At 34.3% G+C, this 20342-nt stretch overlaps 1 protein-coding gene across 6 annotated transcripts in view; it reads right to left on the bottom strand.

Annotated features, from left to right (window-relative positions):
* CPEB3 (cytoplasmic polyadenylation element binding protein 3) overlaps window positions 1-20342 on the bottom strand; it is a 97172-nt gene that overhangs the window by 60463 nt on the left and 16367 nt on the right. For 5 of the 6 annotated variants that reach the window (XM_086752414.1, XM_086752413.1, XM_086752412.1 and 2 more), the window contains exon 3: window positions 3240-3399. In XM_086752414.1, coding sequence (XP_086608540.1) covers window positions 3240-3399 — 160 coding nt within the window. The remainder of the gene's footprint in view (window positions 1-3239; window positions 3400-20342) is intronic. The other variant, XM_086752416.1, reaches the window with a different exon arrangement.

Raw genomic sequence — 20342 nt, 5'->3', positions numbered from 1 at the left:
ACCTCTTCTGATTAAAAATTTGGATAGTAAATATAAGGCCAACTGACATGCAAGCGCTGTTAGCAAAAATTGTTTGAGAAAACAAGGCTCATTTACCAAAAGGTGAACAATTTAAAAAGTCATTTGAAAGCCATCTCATTATTTTTCTCTGTCTGTTTTTTTTTTAAACCATGATTTTTGTGCTTGTTTTACTTTCTATCTACACAAGAAAAAGCTGCACAAAACCTAAGAGAGAACAATAACAAATGCCAGAGGAAGGGAAGATTTAAATAGTAGTAGACACTCAGTCTACTACAAAAGACAGAGGAGGTAAAATAAAGAGTAAGCAGCTCTGAGATTTGGTTAAGTTAATAAGATTCCAGAAAGTGAAGTTGAAATTTTGCACAAGAGGCATTCACACAGGAATGTCTACGAGGAACTGAAAAATCAAGCTGAAGTACATAACCAGTATATTCAAAAAGCTTCAAGATGAAAACAAATTAAAATGTTACAATGACTGAAGAAACAAGCAAAAGCAAGCAGAGTCAATCACTTTCTAAAGGTGATTACAGACTAAAATGTCCTGCTTTTTTAAGGGAGAGAGCCAGAGGAGAATGTGATAAATAAGCCAAAAGCAAGTGAGTTTAGAAGACAAGATTAATCAAAATCTGAGGAAGGTGCAGAGAAGGACAGCAGTTGAAAATCTTTGGCATCTTTGGTAGAGGAAAAGTAAAAAGTTGGAGGGGAAGAGTCAAGACCAATTTTCACAGAAAAGGCAACAACGAAAATACAATAGGAAAGTGATTCAATGAATGGATAAATGTTTGCAGAAAAATAGTTAGATTTTTATGAAAATGATTCCACCAAAATAGTAACATAGATCTGTTTAACACAGAGGAAGACAACGCTTCTTGAAAGGGAGAATGAACATGTCCTGAAACAGCCACTCCTATGAATATTGCCAGTCATGCTGCGTAGTGTGAAAACAGGAGTAGAGGAAAGTGCATGCTAGGTCAAGCCAAGGCTTCAGGTTAGCAAAGTAAGCCTTGTAGTTAGAGGGAGGAGGAAAACAAAACAAGACAGGGAATTAAATATATCTATGGGGGGAAAAAAACCAAACAGCTAGGCAGAGACAAAGAAAAACAACAATTACTGGACCGGAAGCTCAAGAAAAGCTAAATAATGAGGCAGGATGGGCAAAACAAGTGAGCAGCACTGAGTGAGAAAAGGAGATAGAAAGAGTACACCCAGAAAGTGAGAGAAATGTTTGTTGGAGAAAAGGTAAAGCTAACAGTCCCACTGGTGAATGGAAAAGATTAATTCAAACTTTACAATTAATACCCAACTCTTTGGTTTTACAATTTGAGTAGAAAGAAACAGTTCCTACTGCTTTCAAATGTCCATTTAAACTAGTCAGTCTGCTATATAAATTGATAACCTAGTAGAGATTATAATATTAAGTTTGTTTTGGAAAGGATATTTTCTTGAAAAGCATAAAGATGCTTAATGAAACCAATAATTTCATTTCTACCTCATGCGAAACACCAACATTAAAGAACATTATGACAGTCAAGTGCAGCTGTGGGGTGTGCTACTTGCAACATTTACCACTTACATAGACTAGCTCAGCTGAGTAGTTGAAACTATTTTTGATAGAATATCCCAACACATAAGAATTAAAGTTTTGTACCCATTATTCTTTTATGTGCTAATATTCTGATGAAAATAACATTTTAAAATGGTTATAAAGGGACAATAATGAAAGTATAAGCAAAATTACACTTATACGATGTTAGTCTTTTTCTAGAGAAATACCATTTCTAATCCAATCTTTCTCATTTTTTCCATGCTCAGGTTAATAAGAAAATGTCTTAATTTGTATATTTAGATAAATACTGACCTAAAGAACATGAAGTTTTAGCTAGATTATAATACACTTAATAAGATACACTAAATACTTACATTTACTTACTAGCAATCTGGATACTTTTTTTCTTAATATCAGTCATATGAAATGTGTATCCAGAAGAAATTTCCATTTTGTTGAGCTTGTTTTTTCTAAGTTTCAAGTTAAGTCCTCCTTATTTTGGAGGACTATGATCAGAACAGACATGAGACAGCAGTTCTTGCCATTTTAGACAGCTGAAAAATGCTTAAAGACACATGAAGGCTACAGCACAGCAAATTTCAAGATAACAGCAGAAAGCACAGCTTAAAAGAGCTAAGAATACAGAACACAGTTTGGAATGGTTGTAAAAAAACCTCTGTATCCAGAAAGATGGTGAAAAAGGCACAATACCTTAGACCAAGAAAAAAAAATATTTTTCCACATGTAACATATAAATTGGGAGGGGAGCAAATGAGGCAATCGTGACATCAGCAAAGTACGCATTACCATGGAAAGTGCCATACGCAATTAAATTTCTTCCCTATCAGTTCCAGTGTCCTGACTGGGAGTCTGGGAATTATTTCTAACTCAATACTTCCTTTGTATACGGCTTACTATTATCTCCAGTCTTCAAAGTCAGCAAGAATGCATGTGAACAAGAATGTGTACCTATTTTTAAACTTAACCAATGAAAGATTAATACAGAAATGTGCAGGTCAATCAGGAATATTTACTCATTGAAATGTTGCCATAACTTTTCACTATTCAGTATCAGCTAAGTATTAGAAATGGTTTAATCACCAATGCTACAACTGGTAGAACAAACCCAGTTTAGTAGCATCAAATCAAAACCTTCCCAACACTTAACAACATCTAATAGCTTTTGGCTCCCCTTAACAATTTGGAATCCAAATTAAGATACTTCTTTTTTTTTTTTTTTTTTTTAAAGAAATCTGAAACAACTGTAGTGAGTAAGCTTGATATAGTGGTTGTTTTAGAGCCCTGTATACTAGCTGATGATGCAAAAATAATAGTATCAGCTTTGAATAAGGTGTTGAACATAGCAATTGGACTTCAGTTGCACTACATATTTTTTGAACTGAGTGACTGTAGCAGGAAATCCAACTGTGCAATTTGCTGATACACAAATCCAAGTTCCAGAAATGCCAGTTAGATAGTATTATGATTGTGCACTTAGAATAAATGTATACACATTTCACTTATCTTCCTACAGTAGAGATTATTATCTTACGAAGGGAAATCAGTTTTACTTTACTGACAACTCATTCATTAGCAAAAACTTTATAGCAATACTGAAAAGCTGATTTTTGTTTAAACACCAAGCAAGCATGGACATATGAATATTCCTAACCTGTAAAATGATTCCTCCACATTATATCAGCGAAACTCATTGGTGGGCCACTGGGAGGGTAGTGTTTACCTTTCAGAGGCTCATGATCAGTCCTTATCATATCCATTAAGGAATTTTCCAAAGAGTGCAAGTTAAAAGTGTCATAGGGCCTATTCCGGTCCTAGAAGGGAAAAAAAAAAAACAAAAAAAAACAAAAAAAAACAAAAAACAAAAAAGAAAGAAAACAAAAAAGAAAAAAAAAGGAAAGAAAGACTGTTATAGAAAAAAATCATTTTCTAACACAGGCTCATTTCTTATTTTATAAAACTTCAGCATCCAATTCTACATTTCCTCTTGACAGAACTTTTTATATTACAAAACAAATTGATAAATACAAGTCCATAGTTGTTAAAATGATACCCTTCATTTTGCAACTGCTGCTTTCACCAGTACAGTTATGCAGAGAGGCTTTTTAACACTTCTAAAAATATACATACAAACAATACTTAATTTAAACATTATCATTTAAATAAAAACCTAGAAATAAAGCAATATTACTGTTTACAGTGGAGAAGTGAAATTGGCTCAGAGTTCACAGATTTTTGTTTTACAGATTTATCATCTGCATTTTGTCACAGTGCTGCCTTAACATCAGAGCAGCAGCAAGCAATGCTCAAGACGCCAGCAGGCACATTTGTTCCAAAAAGTACCAAGTAATTCTTCAAACGTCTAACAGGAATCTCACAGGCTTAAGGAAAGTACACTAGATGCAAGACAAAAAAAAAAAAAGCAACATAAGATATGCAACACTTCCAGATTAGGGCACTCAAAAACCTGACAAGGCTTGGTTTGTATTGTTTGAATATCTCATTTTTCATTTGCTGCAGTACAGCTTCTATTTTATAAGTAACTAAAAGGGAAAAAGAAAAATAATAATTAAAAAACAACACAAGCAACCTTTATCAGGCCTGTTAAAATAACCAGTTTCAAAGTACAGGAACAGTCTTATGGAGGGAACAATCTACTCATGCCCATGTATCTAGAGTACTGTACACAATGGGACAGCAAAACAGAACAGTCTCCTTGTTGTAGTCAGACAGTTTCTAAAAAAACATTGATTTTCTCATTCTCATCACTACCATAAAAAAAAGTAAAGCACAAGTACCTAAAAGTTTTTCCTTGTACACCGTATTATGCTACAATTAATAAATAGTGGTATAACATTCTGCTGTGTAAACTGAAACCTTCATCGTAATATGTCCCCAAAATTCCCGGAACAATGTTTTCTACGTGCTAGTTACTACAAGATAATCTTCTTGCTTGAAATAATAAAATTAAAATCCTTAGACAAGAAGCAGCAGTACAGCTGCTACATAGAAAACATAGCACAAATTTTGTCTTAAGTATCATTTATCTTGAACTCTAACTTTCTTAGGTTGTCTTTAAATAAAACTAAGGGAAAGAATGAGTTCACAGGTAAAATTAAGCTTTCTTTTAATATTTCTGTTCTGGAATTTAAATAGATACATGTTATCAAAAGTTTACTGTTACAGAAAGCTCTGAAATACAGATCTTCCTACTGCCAAAAAATATCATGTTCCCACCGTCTGCCTACTCTAAACTGAAGATCCAACTTCCCTTCTCCAATATGCTAATTTTATATTTTCTGTAAGTGGACTAGCATTATTTTCTTCACACATTTATTTAATCTATTGAACATATTTTGGCAAACATGATGTGCAAAGAATAATACTTGATTTCTGTTAGAAGCTATACTACGCACTAAAGTTCTAATGAGCTCACTGATTTTCAGTTTTCATTGTTGACAATTTTTATGTATTCTACAGCTACTTAGAATGCCAACATTTCTATATTGTATTTAGAAGAGTACTTGCCACCTATCCAAGTGGATCAATACATATGGAATATAAAATAAAATTTAGGCCGAGGATATCTAAAAGGTATCTTAGGAGGGGTGGGGGGGACAACTCAATGAAAAAAAAATACACCAAACCAAAAACCAAAATCCTTAGGTAACAGAAACCTTTACTTTGGCTTAAACAACCCACTGCTTGGTAATATGTAGTAGGAAAGAAGAGTTTCTTAAAAGAAATACAAGGCTAGATTGGAAAGAAAAAGTTTAACTAGGATGTAAAAAAAAAAAATCCATTCTTCTGATATATTAGCAACTAGATTAAATAAGATCTATATTATTCCCTCAAAGCAACAATTTTAGTAATCTTTTTCTATTTGTTTCTTTGAAATGTCTTTTAAATACCTGTACTATGAGTACCTAAGGAGGTCAAGTGTTACAGTACTGAACTATGGCATCTTTTTGAAGGGAAAACATGAAAGTAAACATACAGCTTCCCCACCTAAATAGGGGTGTGGAGGTATTTTTCAGTCAGCTCAGTCCCTGATCTGGTTTAGTATACAGCTGCAGTAGAGCTGAGCTGGCAAAACAACACTGGCAGGAGAGCAAAAGGGCAGGACTGCTGCTTTTGCCACAATGATAGTTTATTCCAGCTTTAAACATTCCTGAGATTAAAGTCTTAGAGGCCAAAAGGAGTGAGTTCAGAAGAGGACAGAGCCTACAAACTTAATTGATTTGTCCTTTATTAACATATGTATGTTATATTTTAAGTATGCTACTATAGCAGCAAATCCCTGGAAAGTCCTACTTTGTTCTAACACTTCCCAAGGAGCTGGTCATACAGACACGTGAAAAAAAGGGAGAAAAAAAAAATTTTAGCATTGAAGGCAAGGCTATACAGGGCAAGTTTGCTAGAACACAGGATTTTTCTAACCTTTTAAGGGGCATACAAACCTGCAATATATTTTCAAGATGGAATTAGACCTGCACTGGACACATGAAGATCAATTTAATCAAAACCCTTTACCTAGGCAATTATAACATCTCCCACTACAGTACCTGAGCAAGCTAAATCAAGTAAAGGAAATTAAGACAGAACAGATATTTACGTGTATTTTGTGGCATGTGCATAAGTATAATGCATGCTGATTACAGATTTTGTAGTATGGGTGATAAAACAAACAGGTCAGGGCTAACATTCTAGCTTCCTAAGTAAAAGGGTTGCTTAGTAGCTTTCATTTCAGTAGTAACTTATTTGTACTCAGCAGATTTGAACATTGTTTCCTAAATTCAGCAATTTCTTCCAAGAAGCTGATGCTTCTGCATACACACACAGAGGATGATGTTTCCTTATTTCTCAACATGAACAGGTTCTCCTGGTTTTGTGAACTGATACTGTTCCATCTCCTAGATTTACCTTTTGCATTGTTTCCACAGGCCAAACAATCCCAACAACAGAAACAATTAATGAGTCCTCAGCAGCACATGAGAACTTTGCAAGGAAATTCCAGGACTAAGATCATGAATGGAAATCCAAATATAAACTACAGAACGATAAAACAGAATAAAAAACTTGGAAAAGCAGTTTGAATATCCATCAAGTCTGGAAAATCTGCTGGGGTCTTCTAGAGAAGACAGAGATCCTAAGACCTACTTAGATAAACTACGTTATGGATAAAAATGAATTCTCCAGCTACAAGGTACTGCCACTTTGGCTACACAGCAATCATTAAGTTAGCAAAGGATTAAGTCCAGCCTGTCCATGTTGGATTGTACTTTTGCTGTGTACAGACAGTAGCTCCTTCCTTGTTAGTTGCTAGTGTATGTGGCAGCATATTTCAGATCTTAAAATACTCTAGTCTTGAAAGAACAAAAACCAGCTTAGTAATAACAACTTGAAGAGAAGATATGGGTCCCAGAACTTTAAATTCCAGCCCTTGGCTGTTATCTCTAGGTTCATCCGTGGCATTGGCTTTCTCAAAGTGTATATGGGTAAGCATAATGAAAAATTACAAATGCGTATACAGGACACCTACATTCATATACATTTTTAAAGGATCACAAAGTGAAATGGACCTCCAGTTGAAGCCGGGTCTCAACTTTCTGCCTTTAAATATCTTACTTGCAAGGTTGATTAAAAATGTCACAAAAAAAACCAGTATCTATAATCTGTCATTTAATTTTAAAAAACAAACAGTAACTTTGCCAAAAAATAACTGCAGAGTTGACACACTAAAATAAAATTATAGAATACAGTAATTCTCACCTGTATTTTACATATTGTGTATACGTATTACGCTAGTCTTTAATGACACAACCCTAATAGTTTTTCAGAGGTCTCCAGGCTCCATCCAATCCACATAATGAACCAGCTCCAGGAATTAATCAAAACAGTGCTTTGAAGAGGTCTGTTTCTCTCTAGGACAGATGCCTGTGCTGCTTATTCCAGGAGATGGCTGAGGTGTAATCACTGCCTCAACAAATTCCAGGAGGAGAAAAGACATTCTTAAACTTAAGGGTTATCATAATTATGAAACAGAGATTACTTAGCAGTACCTGAAGTATGCAATTGACATGTATGTGTATGACCTGAAATCAAAAGAAGATGTTCTGATTTTCATACTCTAATGTGGTGTGCTTTGTCCTGCCCCCTTCAGAATAGAGCATGGGCATGTAAGGGCAAGGCCTACCTAGCACTACTTCAGTTCCCTCCCAATAGATACACAAACCGTATCTTTACTGGTTAGAGGGAAAGGTAAAGAATGAGAAAAGAATATATGACTACATTATGGACAACAAAGCCAAGACCAGATACATAGCTGGGGCCATAAGGTGTTAAGTGGACCTTAATATAGCCTGGTTTCCTCACTACCTCTTCCACCTTGAAGGGGTAGCCCAAAGTAATTGGAACTAATGAACTAAAAAAGGAAGTGACCAACATATCCCATTGCAGAGACATGGAGAACACGCACCTTGCTCCAGAAACTGAAGCTGTATCTTTTTCTTCTGTCTCTGCAGAAGATTATGGCAGCGGACACACTTGACCATTAATTGATTAAACTACAGTCACAAAGTGAAAAGTTTTACCCTGAGAAGGCACAACAGTAATCTACTAACACATTGCCCAAGCTATTGTCCATACTCAAAATCCTTAACCATGTATTTATGCATGTGTTGAATCTTTTTTGGCGGGGTCACCGGCATCTGTAGAATAAAATACACATTGAGCTGAGAGATACACCAGATCTGCCTACTTTTTATTATACAAGCAGCAAAGCCTCAGGTACCTAGACCCTTCCAAAGATACATTTCCCTGTGTCTATGTATTCCAGTCCATCTGCTAACTGACTTCCTATTAAGCTTCCAAGCCTCCTATATTCTGAACAATATCTTAGTTTCAGTAATTTATTTCAGTGTTTTACATACTCACGCTGCCCTAGATTTTCAAGCTTCCTGCACCAGTACGTAGCACAACGCAGCCCAACTCTGCCAAGCAATAAGATGGCCTCCACTCACTGAACTATTAACCGTTTCCAGGAGAATACCAGAACTCGTTAGGCTCACAGAAGTCTCAGCATTTTTTACTTACTAGATTCTGGGACATTACACATAGTATTTTGATCAGAAAGAAGAGATGAAATCCCAGGGAGCAGCTAGAATCCTTATGGCTTAAACAACTTTTCTATCAATGCAAAATTCTTCACTGTGGTCACTGCTGTGTTTCATTCTTCTGTGCCTGACATAAGCCTAGATTTGGCTAGATTTATCTAGTTGGCTAAGCATTGCCAACTACAGCTGAAGTCAATGGAAGCACAGCTTTGAACAAACACAGGATAAAATGCCAGTACTGTTTTAAACTGGGCTCGCTCACTCTGTTCTAGCACCTGCAGCAGGGGTTATTACTGAGAACACAAGGAAAACAAGATTGTCTCGCTCCATTATCCCAATCCAAAGCAGCAAGAACAGCAACTGCAAAAAAAAGTATTGCAGAAGTTTGGCTTGGAAAATGCTCAATCTGACATGATGGTACACATCAATGATCACACACAGCAAGCTCTAGGCTTTAGCTCCTAGCAGCTTCAGCTGTGATGCAATTCCACTCACGTTCTCAGAAAAGTTAAAAATATATATATATATATATATATATTTCAAAAGATAGGAAATCTGAGGAATATGGTCACATGGTAAAGTAAAATGATCACTTTGCAAAAGAATCAAAAAACTGTAAATAGCAGTTATTACTTCCTTCGCAGCTTGGTGCTGGAATGCTGCCAATAACAACATGACTGACAACACAGATGCATGCAGAACTAGAATAACCAGAAATTTCAGTAATTTTTTCCTTATATTGGATTTAAAAAAAAAAAAAAAACAAACCAAAACAAATAAGAAGGCATACAATGTAGGTAGGAGGTAAAATTAGGGTAAATATGTCTATGCGCATGATAAAGGACATTACAGCAGAGCTACTAAGTCTTAATGGAATTTTATTTTAATTCCACTTTCTTTTTTTATGTTTCCAGTTAATTTTGGATAGCATTAAAGTAAGCCAGATTTATTATGTTCCTTCACTGGAACAAAAAGTGGAATGTTGTTATTGCTCTTGGAATGCGCACAGAAGAAACACATTGACTTTTCATACTTTTGTCTTTTCTCACTACCAGCTGTAGCACATTTTACTTTCATAGGTGTTCAGAAGTTCACTGGGCAAAAGGTGAAATTTTTAAGTTTGTTCAAAAAGCTTATAAGAAAAATAAGGAAGATTAACACAAATATAAACCAATACCTAATTGTATTTAGATTATGGAAATACTTCCATATAATTTGAAAAATTACATTTCAGAACTCTAGTTAACAATATTTAATCATCTTGTCTGCATTACATAAACTTTTAAGGCTAACACACAAGAACTTAGATTGAATCCAAAAGCCTTGAAAACTTGACCAACTCAAGCAATTTTTCCACAAAGACGGGTAAAGGTTGTATTCAAACCTTACTCCCTTATAAATTCTAAGTTCTAAAATGTTACAAGAAAACGAAACTCTTTCCATGAAATGTTTGCAATTTTTATTTCCAAATGAACTAAAAAGTACAGAAATAGGAAGAGATAAAACAGGTATTATAGAATTACAAGAACTGATATAAATTACATTATTCAGTTTAAATGTCATTTTACTTCGCAGTTAAGATGGGATTCCTCTTTGTAGAAACCTAATACATGCTCAAAATATATATAAAAATGTTTAGGCTTTATAGCCGTAAGACTTAGCATCATAATCACTTAAATAGAATATGCTGATAAGGAACTGAATATTCAATATTTGCTTGTGAACTGCAGGGAATATTCAATATTTCAATATTCAATATTATATTTCATATAATTCAATATTTGCTTGCAAACTGCCTTTTCCTAAACAGAGGTGGTAGCTACAGGGCAGACTAAGAGGAACACATGAACTGTTTCCCTGGTTTAGGCAATTCATGTTTTGGAAATGCAGAGAACAAACCACAATATGGCCCTACTGGATACAAACTATATATCTATATCTGTTTCTATATTATATTGTTTATTTCTTTCATCAGAGCAATAGCTTACTTATTGTTTTCTTTGAAGCACCCTTAGCTATTCTTCTAATGCAGACTTTTATAATATGCCAAGTGTGCTACTTACGTGATCACTAGCGCTATTTCTCAACCTCAGATTCAAAGACAGTAAAAGCACCTAGTCAAATACTTAAATCACCTGACCTAATGCTCCAATAAGAAACAGTATTTATTACCAGCAAACAGAAATACAATACACATAGTATTTCAAATATCTTCCTTTTGCCATCAAAACAATTAGACAATGTGTTTAAAAAATCTAAAGAAACAAAAACCCCTCAACAACTAAAAAACCAAAAGAATCTACGGAACAGCTATTATTCTTCCACCCATTTCACTACTATAGGGAATGATGTGCAGACATTACAACTGACTGAGCACTCACTGACAGGATTTATGTTTAGTCATATTAGGTTCAACGTGATGCTTTAGATAAAAATCTGCTCATCAGTCCTGCTGCTGAATGCATCTCAAAAAGCTGACGTATCCACTTTCTATTATAGTTACTGATTCCAGTAACAAATGGTTCTAACACTTGTAAAATATAGGATTAAAGTAGTTACACTGAAGACGATCATCAATTCACAAAAACAAGCACGTGGGGGGGAAAAAAAAAAAAAAGTCAGCAGTAGAATTTACAAGGCCATTCATTATACCCTACAGCTATTAAAATGACATAATTTAACTGGTTCATTGCTCTGCTGTGCAAGAGTTCAACACTGATAAGTTACATTTGGGCTTCTACCAGTCATTCAGTAGAATGATGCCTGTGTCCCATAGTAAGGAAAAACTTGCATTGAACTAAAGCTGACCATGGCAGCTAAATCAGCACAAGTTAAGTGCAAACCTCAAATCACAAGATGAAAGTACTACGAAGATGCAAAGACTGCAAAGAGAAGGGATGCTACAGCATGAAAGGATCTGAATGATCATGCTTGACAGTCTGGACCACATAATGGAAAAGACAGTAGAGATGTATTGTATAAGGAAGCTGTTGTCTCCGAAAGACTTACAGTAGGAGCAGTCTGTCTTATGATATTATACGAGAATGAGACAAAATGGGAGACAGAAAAGAATACAAGCAATAACTGTCAAACAGATGTCTGAACACTACTGCCCAGTAGTTGCTTCATTTACTATGGCCACCACAGTAAAGGAATCTCAAGGATTTCTCTGAAACAGGAACAGTGGTTTGGTTTTGTGTACGGTTACTGATTATAAGTGACACAGGATATACTGGTAAGGTTCAAAAAAAAAAAAAAAAAGCATCACTGAAATGTTTAAGTCTTACGAGAAACAAAATACCGTCTCTCACTCAAACTCATTGTGCTTTTAAGAACAATGTGACTAAAATAGTATCCAACTGACATATTTTAAGTCAAGCTCCTGTTCCATTTCTGCTGTGTTCAGGAAATAATGCCTCCTGAGCAAAAAACTTGTAGATGCCAGAACTCCAGACAAAAAAGGGGTAAGACATTTCATCTGTTCATACAGGACAATCTTCACCTACTGGTTTGGAGAACTACCTTTAGAGAGGACAGTAATTTTGCCATTTCAATGCCAATATAGCTCTTTACTTCTAAAAGGAAACAAAGAAAATGTTAAGTATAGTGGGAACAGTGGTTCAGTAAGGGCGGGGGAGAAGTGGGGTCATTTACCAATATTTACCCACAGGCCTAAACCAGGCCATGAAGACTCTCAGTTAAAAACAGCTCCCAGAGAAGACAAGGAGGTGACCTTTTCAGCGTAATGTCACTTTGCATCCAGCAGAATTAAAGAAAATGTTTAACCTACTAGCTGCCATATACCTTTAATTACTAAAATCGCTTGTGCAAGTTGTCCAAGTCCTAACATTATATTATTACAGTATGACTAATATGCATGACAAATTGTAGCACAAGAATTTAAAACCTGCTTTTTAAAGAGGTACACTCTGCTACTTCTTCCTAATGTGGACTGAGAAGAGTTAGGCAGTCAATGTTCTCCATCCTGGGACTTTATCAAGGACATAATCTATTATAGAATGCCAAGTTGTCACAGCCACCTTCTCATAAGGGAAAAAGGACTACAGGCTCTCTCAAGCTGTGCACCTACTTCTAAACATGAGTTGAGCGTCTCCTGCGTAGCCACTGGGATATGAGGCAATCCTACTCCTAAAGTGTCATTATGTTAGAAATCTTAATTTAAGAATATTTGCTATTAACTATTTGACCAGCTTCAAAGTAACTGAAGGCTGCATATATGTGACTGAGCCAGTGGGAAACAGCAGAGAGTAGCAATCCAAAGACCACTCATAGCATGAAGCTCCACTTAGAGAAAACAAGGGCAGGAGAGGAGGAAAAAAAAATCCCAGTCCAAAATTATGTTTTAATAAGAACCAACTCTTCAAAACAATTATATGCAAGCAATTCCATTTCAAATAAAATTTTGTAAACAATGAAATATTTTTTCTGGTTGCAAGTACTGAATGTATGTATGTACATATCATGTATGAAAAAAATTCCATTTAATAACAAATTAAAAATTAATATATTAAATATATTATTTCATATAATGAATATATTAAAATAACTGAATCACACTACACGTACCTGCATCTTTTATTACCTAAGAGGCTTAAAGTCATGCAGGATATGAGGAAAAGAACAACTGTCTCATGTACAAGGTGCCTGAATACTTACGTTAAAACTCTGAAAAATAACTAGAATAGATATTTCTTCCTCTTAGAAGAGAAGGGGACATAAGCATTTGTGTATTGTCAGTTAGGGGTTATGCATTCAAATTACTGCTTCATATTTGGATTTAATGAATTGAAATAATTCAGAAATCAAGTACAAGATACACAACTACATGTGTAAACAGGCAATTAACCAAAAGGAAATCATCTTTATGTTAACTTCTCACAGAAATTGGAAAGGATACTCATAGGAGCAAGAAAAACACATTCCTCTTACATTATAAGAGCTAAACTGATTTAGCACGGAGCAAATTTAGTAAAGATTGCTCCAGATAGGAAAAATGTCTTGAGATAAGAGCTTAGCAGATTTGCAACATAATTTTCCTTTTTTATACAAGGTAATAAAGATTGACAGGCACTTTAAGAAATGTTGCTATAATGAAAGAACCAGGATGTTCAGCCACTTAAGTATATTTAGGGAATCTGCAACCAGTTCAGTGTGAATACCTTGGACAACAAATGACTAGGAAAAAGTCTAGCAATAGTGATTAAAAAATTAAATAAAAACATATCAGAAGTCAGGAGAAAATAACGTAGCCTCCATAATAGGTCTTCACATACAGAAGTGAAAATCAGGTAAACAAGGGTAAACAGTAAAGACAGATAAACAGTTAGAGACATAGCAATATCTTCTATCCAGCTCAATAATAGACATCAGGTGCATGTGAACACTGTCATCAAAAGGAGCCAGAGTTGGTAAAACACAGTTAGCGGAAGGACTAAAGCTAGTCCAAGTAAGAACGTCCATACTGCCTATATCTGACCAGCAAAATAAAAATGAAAGAACTGCAATAACTGAAGCAGGATATGAAACTACAGATGACAAATACTGTTTCTAGTTTTTATGACTGAAATTCAAGGATGTTGTCTCTAAGAAATAACAAGTAGAGATAATGTAGCTTCATATGTTAATGATGCAGTACCCTGGAAAGTATGATTTTTGGTTCCTGAAATAATATAATACGGCTGATTTAACAAGCACTTCAATAAAGCACTTCATATGGTGCTACAAGCAAAGTAACTACATAAATGGGAAAAAATGGTAATTGGTGCAACCGAGGTAAGAAAGAAAATGACAAAATGGAAAGAAGTGATAGTGCTAAATACAGAAATATGCTAAAGAAAATTTACTAATGAAGTTTCCTAAAGGCAAATCTTAACACCAATTTTATCAATAATGTTGATTATTAAAGTAGGAACACACTAATAATGTTTACAAGATATCATCAATACAGAGGAGATCAGCTTATCATACAGAAAGCACTGAATTAATTTGAAGAACTGCAGCAAAGCAGGATGATATTTAATAGCACTAACTACAAGGTCATGACCTCAAGGACTCACTATAAACTGGGACCTCATCAACTGGAAAAAAGGACACAAAAAGAAGACAGACAAGAGTTCATTAGTTAATTACTGGACAATTATAAACCACAAGTATAAAAGTTAACTGGGAAAAGGTAAGCAAAATTGCAGGCTTTATGAAAAATGATACTTCCAGTAAGGTTGCCTTTTGGATCTATCCACAACTGTATTAATAAAAAAGCTATTTTCATTGTATTTGTTCTTTTAAATTATTCCCCTTCCTCTACACATCCAACAGAGCCAAAGACTGAGCTATATTTTGAAGCATGGACCAGTTCAAGTTTATATTCAAACAAGGCTTCTATGCAAGCAAAATAGCAAGAAAACTTTCCAGTTTCTCTAGAAAGTGAAGCCTTCCAAACAAACTGTAAAGTCTACTACAATCCATTTTCAAGTAGTTTGAAATGGTGCCCACATTGTCAGTTACTTCTCCCTCGCCTAACAATAAAAAATGGTTATAGAAGTAATCTGCTATGTCTACTTTGTGAGAAGAGTGTGTTCCTGTTTAGACAAGGGAGGCAAGACTGTCTGCAGAAGCCTGCATCAAAAAAATTACTTGTAAAATCTGTAACATTTATGGTTTATTTTATTACTCAGGTACAGCTTCATTTATTAGCAGCCAAAAGTAGCAGGAGCCACCGAGCTGAAATGTTGAACCCAGCCTAAAGTTTGCAAGATTTTATTTGCAGAAATTCTCATCCACAGAAAGTGAACAGGTATATCATCATCTTGGATTATCATATATGAAAATACCACTTAACTTTCATTTTGTATTATAAAAATTCTATTTTTTCTTATCCCTGGCTTTTGTTTCCTCCATCTTCTTGTTCTGCCTTAGTCTTCCTCCTGCACAGCTGGCTGCTACTTAGGGCTTTCTGAGTTTTAAGAAAAGCCCTTTCTGTAACTGTGAGAAGTTTCACTGCTTTCATTTTTTTTTTTAATGACATAGGAAGAAACAATATGATCCTAGAAAGAATAAATTAATAAAGATAATTATTTAACAAGATGAAATATTAGGTCAAACTGTTATGGTAATCATAACTTAAAACTAGAAGGTATCTTTATAAGTAATTTAAAGAAAACTTCAAAAGCACAAAGTATGCTATAAACACTTGACAGACTTGTTTATACATTTTAATGGTTACTAAGCACATCAATAGATGGTACTAGATTTGGTTACAAGCCATCTGTTAATGTGCTGGACCCTAACAATCAGTTAATACATTAATCATTTAATAACCCTTTACAAATGTACAGTTACTGTAAAGGTCATGTAAATGGTAGTAACACTAGCTACCTACATGTTAAGACTTTAATGCTTTTAACAAATCTCCTTCACAAAGTAAAATGCTGCATTTAAGGATCTACCTAAAAAAGCTCTGAGCAGTACAATTCCTTGTGAAGCCACAGGAAACACAGAAGTTTAAGGTACTAGATTTAAGGTTTCTGAAGTGTGATCTGTGGATTGCTGTAAGGTCATATAATATTTCATGACTGTCTATCGCATGCTGCTAATTCTCTACCTTATTTCCGACTGTTGAACACATGACAAATTTTGCAAAGAAGTTTAGATTTCTGTCTTTCACATTCTAGGTGTCTGCCTGATAAACTAAGCAAGCTCTCTTGGACCTCAATCAATGCACTACCAGTAATATACAAACAAGAATTTCTCAGAGCAATGCTAGAAGAGCTTGTCATACCTGCATATGAGATTTTTAAGATATATTGCTGAACATGAGGAAAATGCATTACTTGACCTATAAGCATAACCCCTATAAATAAGAGTTAAATTTTCCAGTCAATTTTTTTCAACTTAACACTGCCTTTTTAATACTTAATTGGATGGTTTGGAAAGATTTTTTCCCCCATCTTTTTTTAGGTTAACAGAAATAGAAAAATTTGAAAGTTAGAGCAAAATGAAAAAAAGAGAAAAAGAATGACTGGATGATCATGGTCATGTCAGTGGAATGCAGGCTTGAAAAACTGAGATGATCCAACATTTAATAGAGCATCTTGCAATACATCATTCTTAGATATTTTGATTTAATAGGGTAACTTTGTAAGCCAAACTAAACAAAGATTTTTAAAAAACCCTATTTTAAATATCATTAGAAAAAGCAATTGTACAAATACGGTATTAAAAAAATATATCTATAGTTCCATAAAAGAACATCATCCCAGGTGAAAGTAAAAAAAAAAAAAATATGTGTATATATATATATATATATAAAGGATAACACTCAGCACAGCTGAGCTGAGATGATGGTCCAATTATACTTGGCACAATCTCCAAAATGCTTCACTCATTCTATGCCTTTTTTGTTTAACAGTCTACATGCTTTCAGAGTAAGAATTGTTCATTATGTTCATATGACATGTAACTATAATTAATAAAAAATTAAAGTTTTAGTAAATCATTATGATTACTGATTTTTACCAGCAAAGTAAAATCTGGAAACAAAAAAAAAAAAAAAACCTGTCAACTTGGTTTTAATTTTTTATTTATTTGGTTTTTTAATAAGGACAGAGGCAGAAGAAATCTGAGGTTAGTGGAAGAGATAAGCATTGAAGAAACATCCAGAAGACCTTTTAGGATGTTAAGAAATACTTTATAAAAAGTGAAAACCCAGCAATTCACACTTCAACACACACACCCCATTGTAGTGACAATTTAGAACATACAAATAAATACATAAGAATTGTGGTTTTTTTCATTATGACCATACAAAAGACTAAGCATCACCACTAAAAACTTTGAAAATTACAGAAATAACTGCAAAAATAGCTAAATTGAAAAATAACAAAACCTGAAGAAAAATATAATTAGTTTGGTGGTTCCAGTTCCTGTTCCTAAATTTAGTTTATCCACACACACTGTGAATAAACTAGACAGTAGGGATAATGTAGTAGTACTGATGGTATAGTGTCTATTTAAACTTTATCCTTCAAAATCAAGTCAAAACCACTGGGTTGGCCTTTTTAATTCTTATCAGGTAGGAATTACATAATCATTCAAGACCATATGGCAACGCCTTTTGGTTTTTTTCCCCTTGCTGATAACTAACAAGCAACACCAGTAAGAGCCTAAAACATTTCTGTTGCTTCAAGCAGAATGAAGCAGCAACTTCCAAAGAGGAATTACAAATTTTCATTTAATCCAAAAGAATATTTTACCATTCAAGTGTTTTACAATAAAATGTTTGTTATGTTTTATTTTTAGCAACTTTCATAAGAAGCCATAATTCCAAAGGCTTCCTTCAGAAAATAAGTCTTACTTGCAAAAAAAAAAAAAAAAAAAAAAAAAAAAAAAAAAAAAAGCCTTTACTACTCTGAGAAGAAAACTAAGAAAGCACAGGTGATTAGAAGAGCCATTCTTCTATATAGAAGAGATTCATTCAGAAACATAATTCATTACAGACAGCATCACTTTCTAAAGTTGCCTGACATTTCTCATTAGAAGGTCAGCTTTAAGTTGCTTCCAGTGTTGCCAAAAATAACTTTTAGGGTGAAACTTTTTAAGATGAGCACTTCACAATAATTGTTCCATGTAGGAAAAATGAATTTCACTGGAATATCCACTTACAATTATGACATAGAAGAAAACTGTATATATAAAAAATGTCCATGTTAAAGCCATAATGCTTTTCTCATTTTATGTCAGAAGTGTTTTTCTGTCAATCTGTGCAAAAATCCATCCCGAGTCATGCATTCTGGAAGCTGGGTGTGGTGATGGGGAAAGAAAATCAGTTCAGCATGTTCAGACTACATTATCACTTGGTTAAAATGTTTACATTTCTAAAATTTAGAACTTCTAGCTAGTATTTCGGAAAACTCCATTGTCCCTGAACTTATTTAAGCCTACTTAAAACCCCTCATGCTATTAAGTTTGCACAGGAGTAATTCCCATAGAGTAAATTAACATCATTCAGCTTATGACTACAGAGGTTTATCAGGCCTTCCCCTCTAACTTGAAGCTTTGACACAGTAAGTGGAATAGGGAAGTCCAACTCAAATGAAAAGCCTCAGTAAAAAAGAAGATAAAAAAAGCAGGAACAGAAAGAAGTACAAGGGAAGTTTGAACGGAGTGGAGTTAACAGTTCAAGGCTGGATGAAACAAAAAAGGGGCCATGCCCACAAAATCATGCTTCACCCAAAACTGAAACCCACTGATAGTACGTGCTCTGTACACACTATTTTCACTAACTTTGTTAAACCAAGAACAATCTGTAGAGTTGATCAAAAGACTCCAACTTGGCTGATGAATCACGTGAAGGTCATCATGCTAACACGTAACAGAATTGGAAGTTTTGCTTAAGCTCTAGGAAATGCAAAAGAAACCTGCAATTGTTAAAAAATTTGCAAGCCATACACACATATACACACAAGTTAGGAAATACAGGCGTAAGACTGCCTCTGCAATTTAAATTTACCATTTTGCATGAATAAAACTATAGCTGTCTAAGTTTCAAAACCATTTTTCTGACAAAAGCCCTATCTCATCCAGTGTCCATCAGTGACATTTTTGAATGATTCAGAGGTTTCTACATTGTTTCTTACAGAATTTGGAAGATGCACGGAGAATGACACAAACAGTTGAAGAGAAAAGTGAATCTCATAGTTAAGGAAACTAAGGATTTTGCTTCTTTTCTCTTCCCTGATGAAAAGTTCTTAATTCCTGAGTAATTACCACATAACTTAAACTAAAACTTTTCACAAGGGACAATTTGGTTTTTTTTCACTTTTTTTGTTGCCTAATTTGAGATTCACAAAAGCAGCAAACTTAGAGACGGTCAAAGGATGTTCTGTTTTCAAAGATATATACATGCTAAACAGTTCAGAACAAAAAAGCAAAACAAAACTTTTTCTTCTTCTCAGACTGAGTCTTGAGAAAAAAATTATTTCCCCAAACCCTGTGCCTCTTATTCACATCCGCAGAATGGAGATCACACCACTCCTAGTCCTCACACAGTTGTGACAAAGCAAATCAATGTCTGTCCTGATCAGCACAGTGCTTCTCTTCGATAAATCTTAGAAAGATTGACAATTTTATCTCTGGGATGAGTTTGAAAAGCATGCAATAAAGAGACAAAGTCACATTAAACAATGAGTACTGGGAACGTACAGGAAAAGACAGAATCATATAATTGAAGCTTATGAAAATGAAAATGTTGACCAAGTTTGACGATACAAAAGCAAAGTTTCTGTGGCACTTTGCAACTTGCATTTTAAAAATTCTAAAATGTACAAGTAATAATAAAAAGATTATACAAATGAAGAACTAGTTCTATATAGAAGTAGAACATTCATCTAACTACTTTGAGACACCTGCTTATGTGTCTTATACATACGTATCAGTATGTACAATATTCTAATAATTGCTTAAAAGCAATGCTTTTGCACTTCCCGTAAATTTCTACTAAATAAAACAGGGAAAACTTAAATAAACACGAAATAATGAAACAAAACATCGGAATGGTACCCTAAATTTAGTTACAGAATGTATAAAATGTCACAATAGCCTAAAAATTGAGAAGTCTGAACATT

This window comes from Chlamydotis macqueenii, chromosome 7 (genome assembly GCF_036417535.1).
Source record: "Chlamydotis macqueenii isolate bChlMac1 chromosome 7, bChlMac1.mat, whole genome shotgun sequence".
NCBI lineage: Eukaryota > Metazoa > Chordata > Aves > Otidiformes > Otididae > Chlamydotis > Chlamydotis macqueenii.
This window is presented reverse-complemented; position numbering and strand designations above follow the sequence as displayed.